We start from the raw sequence: 17,340 nt of genomic DNA, 5'->3' as shown, positions 1-17,340 counted from the left end.
TGCTCCACTCCAGTTTTGGGGAAGAGTTTGAGAAGTAGTGGCATTAATTTTTCTTGAAATGTTTGGTAGAATTCACCAATAAAACCATGGGTCCTGGGCTTTTCTTTGTTGGTGGGTTTTTGATTACTGATTCAGTGTTCTTACTCATTATTGGTCTGTTCGTATTTTTTAGTTCTTCCTGATTCAGTCTTGATATATTGTACATTTCTAGGAATTTGTCCTGTCCATTTTCTTAATTTAACAGGCAGTGGGAGACTTTGGCTCTCTGGTAGTGAAAGGATACATTATAGCCAATTGGAAATTCTGAGAGCATCTACCAAATGACTTGAAAAAGTAATACCTATTGTCTTTGATGCTCCCAGCTCTCATATTAGCATGAATTTTACTTTGTTACCATTGTGCATATATGTTACCATATGCATAAGTATATATGCATATGTTTCAGTGTAAAAATATGACAGCTACATTGCAGAAAATTTAGAAGAGAAAGCAAATTAAAATTATGCAATTACCTAATCACTGTTATCATTTTATTTCCTTTGAATTTTTCCCAAAAAGCATTTTTTCAAACATAGTTAATAATATTTATTTTGTATTTCTATCATTAGTATTTTCTATTTTACTAAATGTTTTTTTCAAAAGCTGCTTAACATTCCATTGGGTGTGCTTTTTTTAAAAAAATTTTATTGGATTATAGTTGATTTACAATGTGTTAGCTTCAGGTGTACAGCAAAATGAATCAGTTATACATGTACATATATCCAATAAAATTTTTTTTAAAAAGAGTGTGCTGTTTTTGACATAAGCATTTTCTATTGTTAGATATATAGGATTGTCCCTCAACTTTCTAATATTATAATAATGTTGTAGTCACAGCTTCATGCACATAGAATTCTTTATATTTTAGGTTATTCTCTTAGAGTAGATTTCCACATTTTTATTGTCCTTTGTACATATTATCAAGGTTTTTCCAAAAGATAATGCTAATTGACAAGATCACTAGCAATGTGTGAAGGACCAATTATTCCACATCCTTGAATATTATTTTTTTAATATTTTTACTCATTTAATTTCTATAGCCTTATTATTTATTTCTTTAATTAGCACCAGAGATTGGGTTTTTCTTCATATGTATTTACTAGTTGTACTTCTTTCATGAATTGTTTAATTTTTATGTACTAAAGCAAAGTCTTTACTATTAAAGTCTTGGGGGAATTGTCTAATTTTTAAAAACTTCAACACATGTATTTTTATATTGAAAAATTAAAACCATGTATATGCAACCAGTAAATAAAATAAAAATTTCTCGATGCTGCTACATAGAAATATCCACTTTTGGTATTTTAAGTATATCTTTCTTACTTTTTTAAAATGTGCATCCATTTTTTTTAAATAATCAAATACACTATCACACTTTTAATCTACCTTTTCTCATTCATTATTCTATTGCCTTTATATGAAAAATGTCATATGTTTTCTCCTGGTAGTTCATGCCCTTTCCTGAAAATTTGAAAAATATGGAAAACTATAAAGAAGAAAAAGTACCCATCATTCTACCACCCAGGGATAATGGCTATCAATATATTGCAGTTCCTTTCCATTTTTAATGAATCTATATTTTCCCTCAAACTTGTTATCATACTAAATATATTTATGATATATTCAGTATATTATTATACTTATAAAACGTTTTTTTATGATTGTCCCATATTCTCATAATTTATTTTAAAATTGTCATGGTCTTAGATGTTTGTTTCCAATTTTCATTATTTTAAATGTTTTCAGTAAACATCTTTTTACAAAAATGTTCTTATTGATGATTGTTTTCTATTTTTAATAGTCATTTGTTAAGTGTCAAATATCTTAAGTCTCTCAGTATCTATTGCCAAACTGCTTTCCAGAAAGGTAATTTACACAGTTTATACTTTTACTAGTTTTGTGTACATCTCATCACTCTTCACTCACATTGTCTATTGTCTTACTTTAAAATATTTGCTAATTTGGTAGTTGAAAAATGGCATCTCATTGTTTTGATACATTTTTAAATGTGAATTCATTAACAAGAATAATAGGATCCCACAAGAACATATTTTAACAAAAAGAAGTAAGCTTTTCCTAATGGGTGGTTGTAATGGTTATACTGTATGAGTGTGTGTGTGTGTGTGTGTGTGTGTGTGTGTGTAAACACAAACACTGAAGTCCTGTGCCTAAAATAGAACTTTTTTTCCTAATAGGTCTTGGTATCTTGATGGAGAAACACTGCTAATAATCATCTGTGTTGCCATTGTGTTCCCTCTTGCACTTCTTCCTAAAATAGGTAAGTCTTTATAGAAGAGGACATTATTTGTTTAGAAGAAAAGAAAAAGAAAGAAAGAAAATACTATTAAGGGGCTTTTAAATTTCATAGTACCACATTTTTAGCAGAAGGTGGTTGTGAATAATTTTGAACTTGGACTTTTAGGTTGTTCAGCTTTCAGCCCTGCCTAGTTAACCTATTACTTGGTTTGCAGTAGTATTTTGTCTGCCCCACTAAAATAAAACCTTTACAACGGAACATTAAAGAGCAGCCTTTCCTTACAGTGTACCATTAGTGGTAAGCCAGTTCCAATTCTGCTGTACAGAGCTACATAAATGATCTGTGACAGATAGTTGGAATGTTGTTATTCTCAACCCTAAGCCCCAGATACCAAGCACTGTAATAAAAAACATGCCCAAGATGTATAGCTTTAGCTGCACGTTAGGATCACTTTCCTTATAAATTGCTTTTTATTTTACAGGCTTTCTTGGCTACACAAGTAGTTTATCATTTTTGTTTATGGTGTTCTTTGCTCTTGTGGTAAGTTTAAAATATAGTGTATTGCTTATCTCCTCACTAAAATTGAACTCATTGTGTTAATGTCTTTTTTCTCTTAACTCTGTTTTTTGTTGGGAAGGTATCCCATTTTATTTCAATGTGTTATTAAAAGCACTTTTATTCTGCAAAACTGTTTCCTCCATTGTATCTATTTTGAAGAGGCTTAGCTAGAATAATAGCATTTCAAATTCAGTTTCTCTTCTGGTTAACTAGAGAGGAGAGCATACCAATTCTGTTAAAACCTTAGATGGAGTATAATTCTTTGGCTAGGTGTATGTATCCATTTATTTCTGTACAGTATTGTGTGTGTATGTTTTGGGGGATACTCAAGCATGAGAATCAGGCTGGTTCTAATCCGTAAAATCAATTTGGTCCTAGTCATCTTAATTTTTGAAACTTTGTTCCATTAACGAAACCATAGCTTCAGGGGCTTAACTGTTGATGAGATCTAGTAAGAATTGGAGTGCCTGAATTCTAACTGGTCTAGTTTATTCAGCGTGGTTAAGCTCTCATGAAAAGCCTGCTGCAAAGAAATTTTTTTTTTTTCACATGTGGAATGTTTTTTTAAATTAGCCCATTTTTGTTATAACGTAGGAAAAATATCTCTCAGATGGTAAACTTTATTCTAATATTTATTAAATAATTTAATATAAAGATAAGAGAATTCTTTTAAAAAAGATAAAAGAGAATTTGAATTTCTTATTTCTTTTAAATTCTTCTAAAACAGATTTTAACATTCCGAAGACTGTATTTTTGTGTGAAATTTTGGAAAAAAAATCCTTTTTCTTTTTGCTTAGCAGTTTATTCCATAGTCAGTCTGTCAAACCTTAAGTAGGATTAAACATTTTAAACTTGCCAAGATACATACCTAAATGGCTTGATTAAGCTCTTAAAATCATAAGCTTGTTTAAATTCTCCTTTGTTATTGAGAAATGAATGAAAGAAAAATGCCATCCAAAAGAGCAAGACAACACATCATTAGTTAAACCATATAACAGAACCAGATTTCCAAGCTGTCAAAACATTTAGGATGCATTTAACTTAGGCTAAACTATCTGCTGAGATACAAGGATAAAACAACTTTAGATTATTTAAATGAAGTGAAAGTGACCCTGGTTTCAGTGTACAGAAATATTTATACTTTAATGAATGCTCTTAAAACTAAAAATACTTAACAGTGCTTACATTTAATCATTTGTTGAATTTATCAACATTAAAATCATTGCCCTCCCCCGCAAAAATTGCCCAACTTGTATCTTGCAAGTAAGTGAATTGAACATACACTTTTTAAAATAAATAATCTATTGTTAATAATTCTTTTTTTCATTTCTAATATCCTACTGGTCTTATTTATTTATTTTATTTTTTTGGCTGCATTGGGTCTTCATTGCTGTGTGCAGGCTTTCTCTAGTTGCGGCGAGCAGGGGCTACTCTTCGTTGTGGTGGCTTCTCTTGTTGCCAAGCACGGGACGGGCTCTAGGAGCACGGGCTTCAGTAGTTGTAGCACATGAGCTCAGTAGTTGTGTCTTGCGGGCTCTAGAGCACAGGCTCAGTAGTTGTGGCACATGGGCTTAGTTGCTCCACGGCATGTGGGATCTTCCCGGACCAGGGCTCAAGCCCATGTCCCCTGAGTTGGCAGGCAGATTCTTAACCACTGCGCCACCAGGGAAGCCGGAATGTACACTTTTTTTTTTAAGATTTTTTTCTATTTTATTGAGATACAATTGACATTATAAAGATATAAACTTACAGTGCTGCATAAGTTTAAGGTGTGCAGCATAATGACGACTTACATATATTGCGAGATGATTACCACAATAAGTTTACTTAACATCCATAAACACACTTTTTAGGTGCCACATTAAGAGGGAAACAACAAATAATTTCATCACAGTTTGATTGTTGAGAAGCATCTACATGGTTTAGAGTGGCCTATATTTGCAAATTAACATATGGATATTAAAGAGAATCAGTGTACACACATTGAATATTTTCCTCACAGATAATTGACCACACAAGCATTGTATAGTTAGGAGTAATTTGGTTTTTATAGCCAATAATTTGAAGCAGGTCAAATGTATTGATACAACATGTCTATTGTAGTTTTCACAGCTTTCATTTCTGTCATGGCAGATACTCTTTAATTTGATGCAGATTCCTACTGTAGCTGTCATATGGAAATAATACCCTTATTCTGCATTTATTAGGCTTTACAAACCGTCTGCTCAGATTTTACCTAGGAGCACAATTTAAATTTGGTCTACAGTGGGACAGTGAAGACACTGTATACTTTCTTCTTAAGTCTCTTTTTAATTGGCGTATAGGCATACCTCAGAGATATTGTGGGTTTGGTCCCAGACCACTGCAATAAACCTAGTATTGTAAAAAAGCGAGTGACACAAAGTTTTTGGTTTCCCAGTGCATATAAAAGTTATGTTTACCCTATACTGTAAACTATTAAGTGTACAATAGCATTATGTCTAAGAAAACAATGTACATACCTTAATTTAAAAATACTTTATTGCTTACTCAGACATAGAAAGAATGAAATAATGCCATTTGCAGCAACATGGATAGACCTAGAGATTAACATACTAAGTGAAGTAAGTCAGACAGAGAAAGACAAAGATCATATGATATCAGTTACATGTGAAATCTAAAAAAAATGACACAAATAAACTTATTTACAAAACAGAAACAGACTCACAGACATAGAAAACAAACTTACGATTACCAAAGGGAAAGAGGGGGAGGGATAAATTAGGAGTTTGAGATTAACAGATATACATACTATATATAAAATAGGTAAATGACAAGGACCTACTGTATGGCACAGGGAACTATATTCAATACCTTGCAATAACCTATAATGTAAAAGAAAAAAATTGCTAAAAAATGCTAATCATCATCTGAGCCTTCAGTGAGTTGTAATCTTTTTTGCTGGTGGAAGGTCTTACCTTGATATTGACGGCTGCTGACTGATCAGGGTCGTGGTTGCTAAAGGTTGGGGAGGCTGTGACAATTTCTTAAAATAAGACAACAGTGAAGATTGCTGCATCGATTGGCCCTTCCTTTCATGAATGATTTCCTGCAGCATGCAATGCTGCCTGATAGCACTTTACCCACAGTAGAACTTCTTTCAAAATTGGTTTTCAATTTTGCTCACTTCGTGTCTCTGTGTCACATTTTGGTAATTCTCAAAATATTTCAAACTTTTTCATTACTACCATATTTGTTATAGTGACTGATGATCTGTGATCCGTGATCTTTGAGGTAACTATTGTAATTATTTTGGGGTGCCATGAACTATGCCCATATAAGAGGGCGAACTTAATTCATAGATGCTGTGTGTGCTCTGACTGCTCCACTAACAGGCAGTTCTTGTCTCTCTCCCTCTCCTCAGGTCTCCCTATTCCCTGAGACACAACAATTTTTTGTGTTTTCAAAACAGGTTTTCAAACCTGCCACTGCTTCATCAATTAAGTTTATGTAATATTGTAAATCCTTTGTATTCATCTCAACAATCTTCACAGCATCTTCACCAGGAGTAGATTCCATCTCAAGAAACCACTTTCTTTGCTCATCCATAAAAAGCAACTCTGGACCCATTCAAGTTTTGTCATGAGATTGCAGCAATTCAGTCACATCTTCAGGCTCCACTTCTAATTCTAGTTCTCTTGCTCTTTCCACCACATCTGTAGTGACTTCCTCCACTGAAGTCTTGAAACCCTCAAAGTCATCCATGAGAGTTGGAATCAACTTCTTCCAAACTTCTGTTAATGTTGATATTTTGATCTCTTCCCATGAATCAAATATGCACTTAATGGCATCTAGAATGATGAATCCTTTCCAGATGGTTTTCAGTTTACTTTGTTCAGCTCCGTCAGAGGAATCACCGTCTCCAGCAGCTATAGCCTTATGCAATTGTTTCTTAAAGAATAAGACTTGAAAGTCAATATTACCCCTCAGTCCATGGGCTGCAGAATGGATGTTGTGTTAGGAGGCATGAAAACAACATGAATCTTGTTGTACATCTCCATCAGAGCTCTAGGGTAACCAGGTGCATTGTCAATGAGCAGGTTCCAGGGCACGTGGGCTCTGTAGTTTGCGGCACATGGGCTCTCTAGTTGAGGCACGCAAGCTCAGTGGTTGTGGCGCGTGGGCTTAGGTGCTCCATGTGGCATGTGGGAACCTAGTTCCCCGACCAGGGATCAAACCTGCATCCCCTGCGTTGGAAGGTGGATTCTTTACCACTGGACCACCAGGGAAGTCCCCAAGCAATAGTATTTTGAAAGGAATCTTTTTTTCTGAGCAGTAGTTCTCAACAGTGGGCTTAAAATAATAAACAGATGTGTTGTCATCAAGGCTTTGTTGTTGCATTTATAGAGCACAGGCAGAGTAGATTTAGCATAATTCTTAAGGGTCCTAGGATTTGGGGAATGGTAAATTAGCATTGTATTCAGCTGAAAGTCACCAGCTGCATTAGCCCCTAACAAGAGAGTCAGGCTATCCTTTGAAGATTTGAAACCAGGCATTGGCTTCTCCTCTCGCTGTGAAAGTCCTAAATGGCATCTTCTTCCAGTAGAAGGCTGTTTGGTCTGTATTGAAAATCTGTTCTTTAGTGTAGTCACCTTCGTTAATGATCTTAGCTAGAACTTCTGGATAACTTGCTGCAGCTTCTACATGAGCACTTGCTGCTTCACCTTGCACTTCTGTGTTATAGAGACGGCTTCTTTCCTTGAACCTCATGAACCAACATCTGCTAGCTTCAGACTTTTCTTCTGCAGCTTCCTCACCTCTCTCAGTCTTCATAGAATTGAAGAGAGTTAGGGCCTTGCTCTGGATTTGGCTTTGGCTTAAGGGAATGTTGTGGCTGGTTTGATTTTCTATCCAGATCATTAAAACTTTCTCCATATCAGCAGTAAGGCTGTTTCACCTTTTTTTATCATTTGTGTGTTCACTGGAGTAGCACTTTTCATTTCCTTCAGGAACTTTTCCTTTGCATCCACAACTTGGCTAACAGTCTGGTACAAGAGGGCTAGCTCTTAGCTTATCTCAATTTTCAACATGCCTTCCTCACTGAGCTTAATCATTTCTAGCTTTTGATCTAAAGTGAGAGATTTGCAACTCTTCCTTTCTATTGAACCATTAGAGGCCATTGTAGGGTTATAAATTGTCCTAATTTCAATATTGTTGTGTCTCAGGGAATAGGGAGAGAGACGAGAACTGCCTGTTAGTGGAGCAGTCAGAGCACACACAGTATCTATGAATTAAGTTCGCCCTCTTATATGGGCATAGTTCATGGCACCCCAAAATAATTACAATAGTTACCTCAAAGATCACGGATCACAGATCATCAGTCACTATAACAAATATGGTAGTAATGAAAAAGTTTGAAATATTTTGAGAATTACCAAAATGTGACACAGAGACACGAAGTGAGCAAATGCTCTTGGAAAAATGGTGCCCATAACCTTGCTCAATGCAGGGCTGCCACAAACCTTCAATCCATTAAAAAACACAGTATCTGTGAAGTGCAATAAAGTAAAGCACAATAAAATGAGGTATGCCTGAATTTATTTTAGACTTTCTAAGTATTAGGTTTAAAAATACACAGTGGTTAAGGAAAACATGTATATATTAACCCCAATTTTTTTTGATGGATTCCAATTTTTTTCCATTGCACCTTTTTTCACTGATTATTTTTTTCAGTATGTTTGTATCAATAAATCTGTATAGCATTTATATTACATTTTTAAAAATCTGTCCAGAAAACTATTATTTTCTTAAATTATACTCTCCAAACAGTGCAAATCAAAACCTATACTCTTATCTATTGTCCCAGATCCTTATTTTGCTTAAAAGTTTTTGACATAAATTTTTGGCCCTGCTGAAATACCTAAAATTTTAAAAATAAATTTTATTTTAGCAGTGGCTCAGCATGACGGTACCTTTTTTGGTCCATTTTTGAACAAAAATGAATTTCTGTTCTTTCTAAAAGTTCTGTCTTGAGTACAGGTTAGTATTCTAATACTAATATTTGAAGTAATATTTTAATAAGTCAGTAATGAAAATAGAGAACTATTTGAATCGATTTTGGTTAGATTTGGATTTCCTTCTGCTGAGCACTATGGTAGGCATTAGAGTTGTGGGAGATTAATCAGGACACTACTCTTAAGGATCTGCCATTCTAGTCAGGGAAACAAGATAAATTTATCAGAAAAAAAATAGAGAACAATGTAGTCAATACACAGTTAAGTATTGATTTATTTGCTTCATAATAGGGATTACATAAGAGCTGAGAGGAGAGAAGGATCACCAACAGGTAGAATAAAGAAAGATGTGGAAGGAAATGAAACTTGAGCTGAGCCTTGAAAGATGGGAATTACTTGGAGCAGAGAGAAGAGGGAAGGGCCTCCTGTGCAAGTGAACAAGTATTTTTAATGCTTAATCTTCTATTTCCCTTTGTCTTTCTTTCTAACCCCTGAGTTTATCTTCTTACTGTGTTCTGCCTTCAACTTGAGCAAGGACTCCCTGTTACCCTTTGTTGTCAGGTATCTTCCATTCCTGTTCTATACTTCTGCTTTATAGGACGTCACTTGGGCTTGAGATGGGTCTCTGCAGAGAAATTAGCTGTAGTAACTGAATTTTATGTTAATATAAAATCAGGCCTCTAATGATATTTTCTGATTAATGAAAGAATAATCATTTTCTTGCATTTTGGAGCACTGTTTTGAAATATTTGGGTTTGCAAGTCTTGTAATAACAGCTGATAAAATGAGGTAGCTCACATACCGACCTTATCAAACTACCTGGTACACAATGTAAATGGCTGTTGCTGCTGCCGCCTCCACTGTTAGTCAGGGGGAAATGTGAGATGCTGAATTTGGAGCAGGGCTGAACAGAGAGACCAGTAACAACTTTGCTTCTACCCCACCCCATCCTCATCCTTTTTGGGCAAACATATCAGAAAAAAAAAATGGTGAGATTATTGCTTTTGATTTTTTTTTTCTTTCCTTTTGGTAAGTTGACCATTTAGTTTATTCTGTATTGAAAACTTACCTAGAAATATCAAAGCAACTTGCCCAGTTTACCCTTACAGTTTTTTTTTTTCTCTTGGTGAGGGTTTTAAATAAGAGTAATTTTTTAGTTGACTCATTAATTTAATCCTAAAAGTATATGTTTTCTTTGGGTTTGTTTTATCACTATGTAAAATTTTGATTGAATTAGTTAAAAATCTAAAACTAGATAAATACCAAATAGGCATAGTATAATATTTACTTACAGGTCTTCTGCAAAGGACAGATGCTTCCTTTATTCTCCCTTGCCCTTTTGAATGCTGGGTTTCAGCCTAGAGCAAGTATTTACAGAGTTATTATGTGCCCTGAAACAACTACAACAGTGGTAATGTTGACCAACTCAACTGTAGGTCTAGGAACAGGATGGCCACGATTAAGAGTAAAATCCTGAAACATTTTCATTGATTGTTTCTGGGAAATAGCAGCCCTCTGGATTTCTTTTAATTTTTTAAAAAATTCATTTTTACCAGCTCTAGTTCCTTAGCTTTGTGCTCTTATCCTTTGCCAGCTTCATCCACATTCACCAAAAGTGATGTAAGTCTGAAAAAAGCAAGGAGGGCCAGTGCTCATGCATCAGAAATCCCTGAGCCTCCCCCTTTGCATCTACCTGTGACCATTTCCAAAACTGCTATTAATATTTCTCTGTCTGCTACTGATGCCAGGTCCACAAATGGCCATATTCTTGTACTATTGTCACTAAAAACATCATGTTCCCATTCTGAGTTGGATTTTCTTTTAATGCCTTGATACTATTGGAGTTTTGAAAGCTCTCAGTCTTCAGTGGGGGAGATCTCCACCAAACAACTATGCAGCCCCTCATGCTGTCCCACACCGTAGGTGCCCGTGTCAGATGATGGCCCCATTCTATCTAGGGAAAATGACATGAACAAAGAATCTTTTATTAGTTAGCATATTATTTGGTATGGTGTTAGATTAATTGAAATGATACTGACCTATTTAAAATCAATTTCTTGTCATGAATTTGGTAAGAAATCATCTGATCCTACTTATTCTTACAGATAATAATCAAAAAATGGTCCATCCCTTGTCCTCTGACATTAAATTCTGTAGAGCAATACTTCCAGGTAATTGTTTTGTTTGGTTTCTTTTTCAGTTTCTTCCTTTTTATTTTAAGCTAAAAAGAAAAATAAAATATGACTAATAATGATTTTTTTCCTAATTAATAAAAAAGTAATGGCTATATTGCATTTTGGAACTTTGTTTTGAAATATTTTTATTTGAAAGCCCAGTAGTAATAAATTCATCTTGGTTTTTTTTGATGTATTCTAACTTTTAATGACTGTTGGTTTCTCTCTTTCCCCTCAATCCTCTTAAACAGATTTCAAATGCTACAGATGCTTGTAAACCAAAGCTCTTTCATTTCTCCAAAGAGGTGTGTAAGTTATCAACAGATATTTTTAGTTTTTTCACATTTCAAGTTTAAGAGGTTTGTGTAACAGGGTCTCTTAGGTCTTTTACCTATAACTAACTAATTTTCATGAAAGTGCTAAGTATAGGGCTGCTTACCAGAAGGTGGCCCATTATGAAACGGCCACCTTTTTTTTGGCACGCCTTTAAATGGAGCCTTTTTTAAATGGGCCACTGCCTAAAAGAACAGATTTACTGAATGTCTGGTCTGGCCAATAAGGTCCTCTGTGCATACAGACTTCCTGTTGCCCTCTGGACTTGTAAAGCTAAGTAGCCAATTATATCAAAAACTCCTCCCCTGTGAGTAGAACCTTGGTCTGTGGCTAAACAGCCTCATCATTGGACCAGCAATTGAGCACTGCCAATATGTCTTCTGGCTGACATTCCAAAGTTGAAACTTATGATGCCTGTAGCAGAGGCAGAAGGACCAAGTCCCCCCTTGCCTTCTCTGAGAGAGCTAGGATATTTGAAATGCCTGCAAAAGCCCCTGAGCATCAGCAGAGGAGACAGGAAGCTGATCTGAATGATCTCTACTTTACCATTCTGAAAGAGCCATATGTTCCTTGTTGCTGCAGGTTTCTTCATGTACACTTTGTGATTCTGCTAAAATGCAGGTCCCAGATACTAGAATCCCTACTACTCATGTATAACTCTATGAGTGTAGCATTTTAGTGTGATAACTCCTCCATGCAAAATTTTCCTTTTTATTCCCCAGAGTTCTTTTCCATTGTTGTTTTGTTTTGTTTTTGGCCGTGCCTTGCAGCTTATGGGATCTCAGTTCCCCAATCAGGGATTGAACCCCGGGCCACAGCAATGAAAGCCTGGAATCCTAACCACTAGGCCACCAGGGAACTCCCTTATTCCCTAGTTTTTAAATGAGAAATGTCTCTCTGGCCCCACAAGGGAGGTTATCACGTCTTTTACATGGTAAAGGCCTCCACGTGCCTTAAAGATTTAGGTAGGGTAATTGACAAGCCAGGAAACTGAGCAGTATATGAAAGAGAATTTGTGAATTGAATTTCATTCTCTTAATCTAGCCTTGGGAAATGCTACAGCTTTCCTTCCTGCCAGCTCTCCTCTGATATTTTAAGAGGCCTTGTGTCTGAAGATAGATCTACAGTCATCTGGAACTTCTTTTGCTGAAGAGCCTTAAGTTAGTTAAGGAGAAATTTTTTTAGAGTAGAAAAGAGGAAGTAAATCATTACCATCTATTTTGTAAAGACAGTGTTTTCATTTAGATGGTAACTTTTGTTTGCTTTGTAACTTTCTCTGGTTCTTAACTATTCTAATTTTAAAAAAACAACAACTTTTGTTCGTATATTCCAGTGGATCTCTATGAATTTGTTGGTCTAGAATAAGTCATGTTCATTCCCATCAAAAGAGACCCTAGTTATAGATGCTAAGATGTGATTAATATGTTCAGTATTCTCTTAGATTAAGTTGGTACTTGAATTGAGTTGGTGAAAGCAGGTTCAAAAGCATTAACTATTATTGCTGCTTAGGGTAATTAGATGTTTTTGAGTTTCCTAATACATGCATTAGGAAAGACTGAGAATTACAATAAGATCATTTCTAAAATGTTATTATTTTTCATCTTACCTAAATGTTATTTATCTTACCTTAATTATTTTTATCTTACTGATACAATATAGAAGCAGCAGTGATTGTAGTAAAACCAACCTGGTGTGGAAGCAGCCAAGAAATATTTTCGCTAGTGGGGCAATACAGCTATCAAGTAAAATATTTACTGGGGACCATAACTGTGTGTCTCATTAAAAACAAAAAATCAAAAAAAAACCTCTTATTTTATAAACAGGTGATTCATGAAACATGAAAGAAATTTAACTAAATTGATTTTTTTTTTGGAGAACTGATTTTATTGTCAAATGAAGTAGTGGTTTCAACAGAGTAGCATTTAATAATTTCATCTTTAAAAAATTTTTTTTTCAGAGTGCTTATGCCATACCAACCATGGCTTTTTCATTTCTCTGCCACACCTCAATATTGCCCATATACTGTGAACTTCAAAGGTACTACAGAATCCTGGAATATTTAAAATGTATTAGTATGTCTTTTTACTTCTAGGACTTTCAGATTGAATAACATTCTCCTCTATGAATCCTTCCATCCCACCACTGGATTGTAGGTGTTAGTTTAAAACAAAACAAAACAACCAAGACTTAGTTCTAAGTTGAGAATGTTTCTTTGAAGCATAGTCCTTTGTGCAGTAATTTCAAATCAAGAATTGTAGTGTGTAGTTATTAGAGAACTAGGTCTTGAATGATTAAGGAATCCTTTTGAATAGCTTGGGAGATATTTATCTATTTAGATATAATTCAGATCACAGATTCTAATTTTACCATTTTTTTTCTTTTAGACCTTCTAAGAAAAGGATGCAGAATGTAACCAATACAGCAATTGCTTTAAGTTTTCTCATTTATTTTATATCTGCACTCTTTGGGTACCTCACTTTTTATGGTAAGTATATTATTTCATTATAGATGACAAAATAAATTGTTTTGTAGTTGATCTCACACCTGAATATGGACTTTATTTCTGCCTTCCATTAGCAAGTTAATTTGTTCAGGCTGCCAGAATTCAGTGCACCACTGTGGTGGCTCTACGGGTCTTAAAGAACTGATTTTCCTTCTCTTAAAAAGGTGGATCAAATTCAAGATTGATAACTTCATATGGAAATTTTCTTAAACACCCAAGTAAAATCTCGGGCTTAGAAACATTGAAGTCTTTCTACGAGAAAAAAAAAAGTGCAATAATGATTTTATTTTTTTTTAATTGAGAATTCAATATGTTAGACTCTAGTTCAGCAGTTTGGGAGGTTGAGAGAATCAGTCATCTTAATTGCAAACGAACAAGTTGAGAAAGGAAAGGGTTTTACCTGGACTATAGTTGTACCCTTACGTCAGAGACCTCTGCCTTTAGATTTAATTCACACAGTTCTGCAGTGTGTATTCTGTGCTTTGCCATGAACTTTCTCTCTAAATTTTTAAAGGATTCTTTTAAATTCATAAAATAAAAGTAAAATTTTCTTTTATTTACTTTTGAAAAGTTATGGGCTTGGTGAGTTTTTTTCTCTTCTGGTAAGAACCTCAAGAAAAAATAAAACTTAAAAGTCTAGAACAAGAAAAAAAATTGTAAGCTCTCATGTTAAATTTGCAAACGCACTTGTTTAATTTGCAAACAAACACATTATAATAAACTGCACTCAGTTTGTCAAATCCTTGAATACACTTTTCAGTTTATGAATGCCCCTATAACAATGCTCCAGGTAGATGGCTATTGTTACTTTTGTGATATTTAGCTGTTCTGACTCTGATTTCACCGTCAGTGGCCTTGTGCATGTGTTTCAGGTTTTAGACATTCACGATGGCTTGTAATGGTGCTTTGCTTACCTTCCAGAGTTTTTTCAGGTCTGACAAGTTTTTGGACATTTACTTGTATAACTACCTTTCCTAAGCCCAGTGGAAAGAGTATGAATTTTGAAACCCAACAAATATGATTCAAAAAACCACTGTGCTCTAAACAGCTGTGTGGCCTTGAACCAGGGTACTTCACCTTGTACTATCTTCATCTCCTAATCTGTAACACAGGGATAATTGTATAGAGTTATATTGAAGAGGAAATAAGTTATATGGAAAATGCCTGTTACAGTATCTGGCACACAGCCATCTTCCACAAAGGAGAGCTACTGCTGGTGGTGTATTATCATTACTGTTACCATTATTATTGCAATTATTTCATAATTTCAGGTGCTCTTTTTTCAGCACTGTACTTCTCTTCTTACTGTCATTAATGAAACTTAATTTAAATATGGTAACTTTTCAGTATATTATTATCAGTGTATTATCTTAGACTTTTCAGTGTGTGAGAAAATTATAATTGCTCTATATAGTCCTTTTCTTGCTAACTCTATGTCATTTCAACACTAATAAAGGTGACTGATGAATCTAAATCTGCTCTTGCATTTTTGTACTATGTTGAATAAGAGTGGTAGAGCTCTGTACACACCATCCGGAAGAGCGTTACTTCCTACTTCCAACATGAGCATGGATACACTACAGGGAAAGTTAAAGCAGATGGTTAAACTTTTTTGATCATTGTTAAGGAAATAAAATTCTTGAAATGCATAAACTCTATTTTTGCTTGTTGCGTTTGCCTTCGTACAGAGTTGAGCACAGTGATGCTTTTCTATAACAATGAGATACTACAGCAGGGTCTTTGTTGGGATTCAGCAAAAACTTAGTAGAATAGCTGTATATTTTTATAAATTGAAATCGTCACCTGGCACAAATACTATTATATTTAGGGATCTTCCAAAATTGAGAAAAAGTCCAAAAAATGGACCTCCTTTTCTTCCCTATGGATCAATAGAGCTATCTGGAAGAAACCTCAAATGGCCTACCAATTTCCAGGAAAGCTGCAAAAATATTACCACGAGATATTAGAAGCTATGTTAAATTATAAGAAAACTTAGATGGAAAGGGACGTGGAGGAAGGATGGATGCTAATGCATTTATTGAGCTAACATTTATTCTGTACGTGCCAGGTGTTTTATTATATATATTGCCTAACTCAGTCCTTATGACGACTCTGCAAGATATAGGCTCAGACAGGTTGGGCACTTTGGCCAGTACCTGCAGCTAATGAATAATGAGTTGGGATTTGAATCCAATTCTGACTCTTTCCAGAGTCAATGCCTTTATTACTGTGCTGCCTCCTCAGGAATTATGCCACAGAATCCAGATTCCCTTCATTCCAAGTTTTTCGCAAAGTGAACTTTTGGAAAAACCTGGCTCACTTAAGCTCCAGGCATATCTATCTATCTATCTATCTATCTATCTATTTTTGCCTTAACAGAGGCTAAATATTTTCATCATGTACGTGAAATGTTTCCTACACAGGCATTTTCCTGGTTATCAAGTAAAGCTGTTGTCTCTGACTTAGCCCTTTTCCACTGATGCAGATTCTTTAGAATATCCACGCTTTATGTAATGGAGAAATACAGATCTAAGAAAATCACATGGTAGGCTGGTAAGTAGGTGATAGATAGATAGATACATAGATAGATAGATAGATAGATAGAAGGAAGGAAAGAAAGAAAAAGAAAGAAAGAAAGAATGATATAAAAGTTCCTTCTCCAAAGACAGAAGAAGATTCAGATATTGATTTGCTATTCACAGTGTTTCTTTTTTGGGTTGAAAGTCTTTTACAGTATATTTCTATTGGAATAGCAGTAGCTCTCAGTCTTACAGAAAGAAATTGCTGATTGAGCTTGAGACCTTATCAGAAGGGCTTGTCACAAATTAACGCCTTCAACTCATTTTATAGGTGAGTAGCTTAAGTCCAAAAGGTGAAGTGACCTGTCTCACAATTAGTGGCATGTCTCCTGAATATTAATCCAGTGATCTTTCTGTTACTCTGTGATAATCTTTATAAACTTCATCCCCTGTTTGACAGTGTGTATTAAACAGGGCAGCCTCCTGACTTCAGTAGAAGATATAACTTGCAGAGATCACCATCAGGTTCTTCCTGAGATTTGTAGAGATTTGTCTGAATGCAGAGAAGTGTGTTGTACTCTATCCCTTGCATAAGGCTCAGCTAGGAACACAGAATTGACTGGCTCAGGAAAAAGGTTTTTGTCTTGGGAAAGTAGAAAGTAGACATGTAACAGGTATTTTGAATTTGTAATCTAGTTCTTCAGGCTTCTGGAGTTGCTTGGGATCCTTTCATTCAGTGCTCTCAAGGCTTAGTTAATATCTAAATTTTATCAGATTAAAGGGACCAATAAATATGTACCTAGATTAATAATATTGGCTCTGATTACAGATGTTAAAGCATTATAAGGTGAGGAATAAAAAGTGTTCCTCTGATAAACCAGGCCAATACCCAAATGTTGCATAATAACTAGACCATTTTAAAAGTGTACAAAGTTCTTAAGCAGTAAGTGTTAATAGCTCATTT

General features: G+C 34.9%; 1 protein-coding gene across 5 annotated transcripts in view; it reads left to right on the top strand.

Moving 5' to 3' along the window:
• SLC38A6 (solute carrier family 38 member 6) overlaps positions 1-17,340 on the top strand; it is a 77,476-nt gene that overhangs the window by 52,293 nt on the left and 7,843 nt on the right. For all 5 annotated transcript variants that reach the window (XM_067734120.1, XM_067734129.1, XM_067734149.1 and 2 more), the window contains exons 7-12: positions 2,235-2,317; positions 2,778-2,836; positions 10,953-11,018; positions 11,273-11,326; positions 13,312-13,391; positions 13,739-13,839. In XM_067734120.1, coding sequence (XP_067590221.1) covers positions 2,235-2,317; positions 2,778-2,836; positions 10,953-11,018; positions 11,273-11,326; positions 13,312-13,391; positions 13,739-13,839 — 443 coding nt within the window. The remainder of the gene's footprint in view (positions 1-2,234; positions 2,318-2,777; positions 2,837-10,952; positions 11,019-11,272; positions 11,327-13,311; positions 13,392-13,738; positions 13,840-17,340) is intronic.

The sequence above is a fragment of the Pseudorca crassidens genome, chromosome 1 (genome assembly GCF_039906515.1).
Source record: "Pseudorca crassidens isolate mPseCra1 chromosome 1, mPseCra1.hap1, whole genome shotgun sequence".
NCBI classification, from domain to species: domain Eukaryota; kingdom Metazoa; phylum Chordata; class Mammalia; order Artiodactyla; family Delphinidae; genus Pseudorca; species Pseudorca crassidens.
This window is presented reverse-complemented; position numbering and strand designations above follow the sequence as displayed.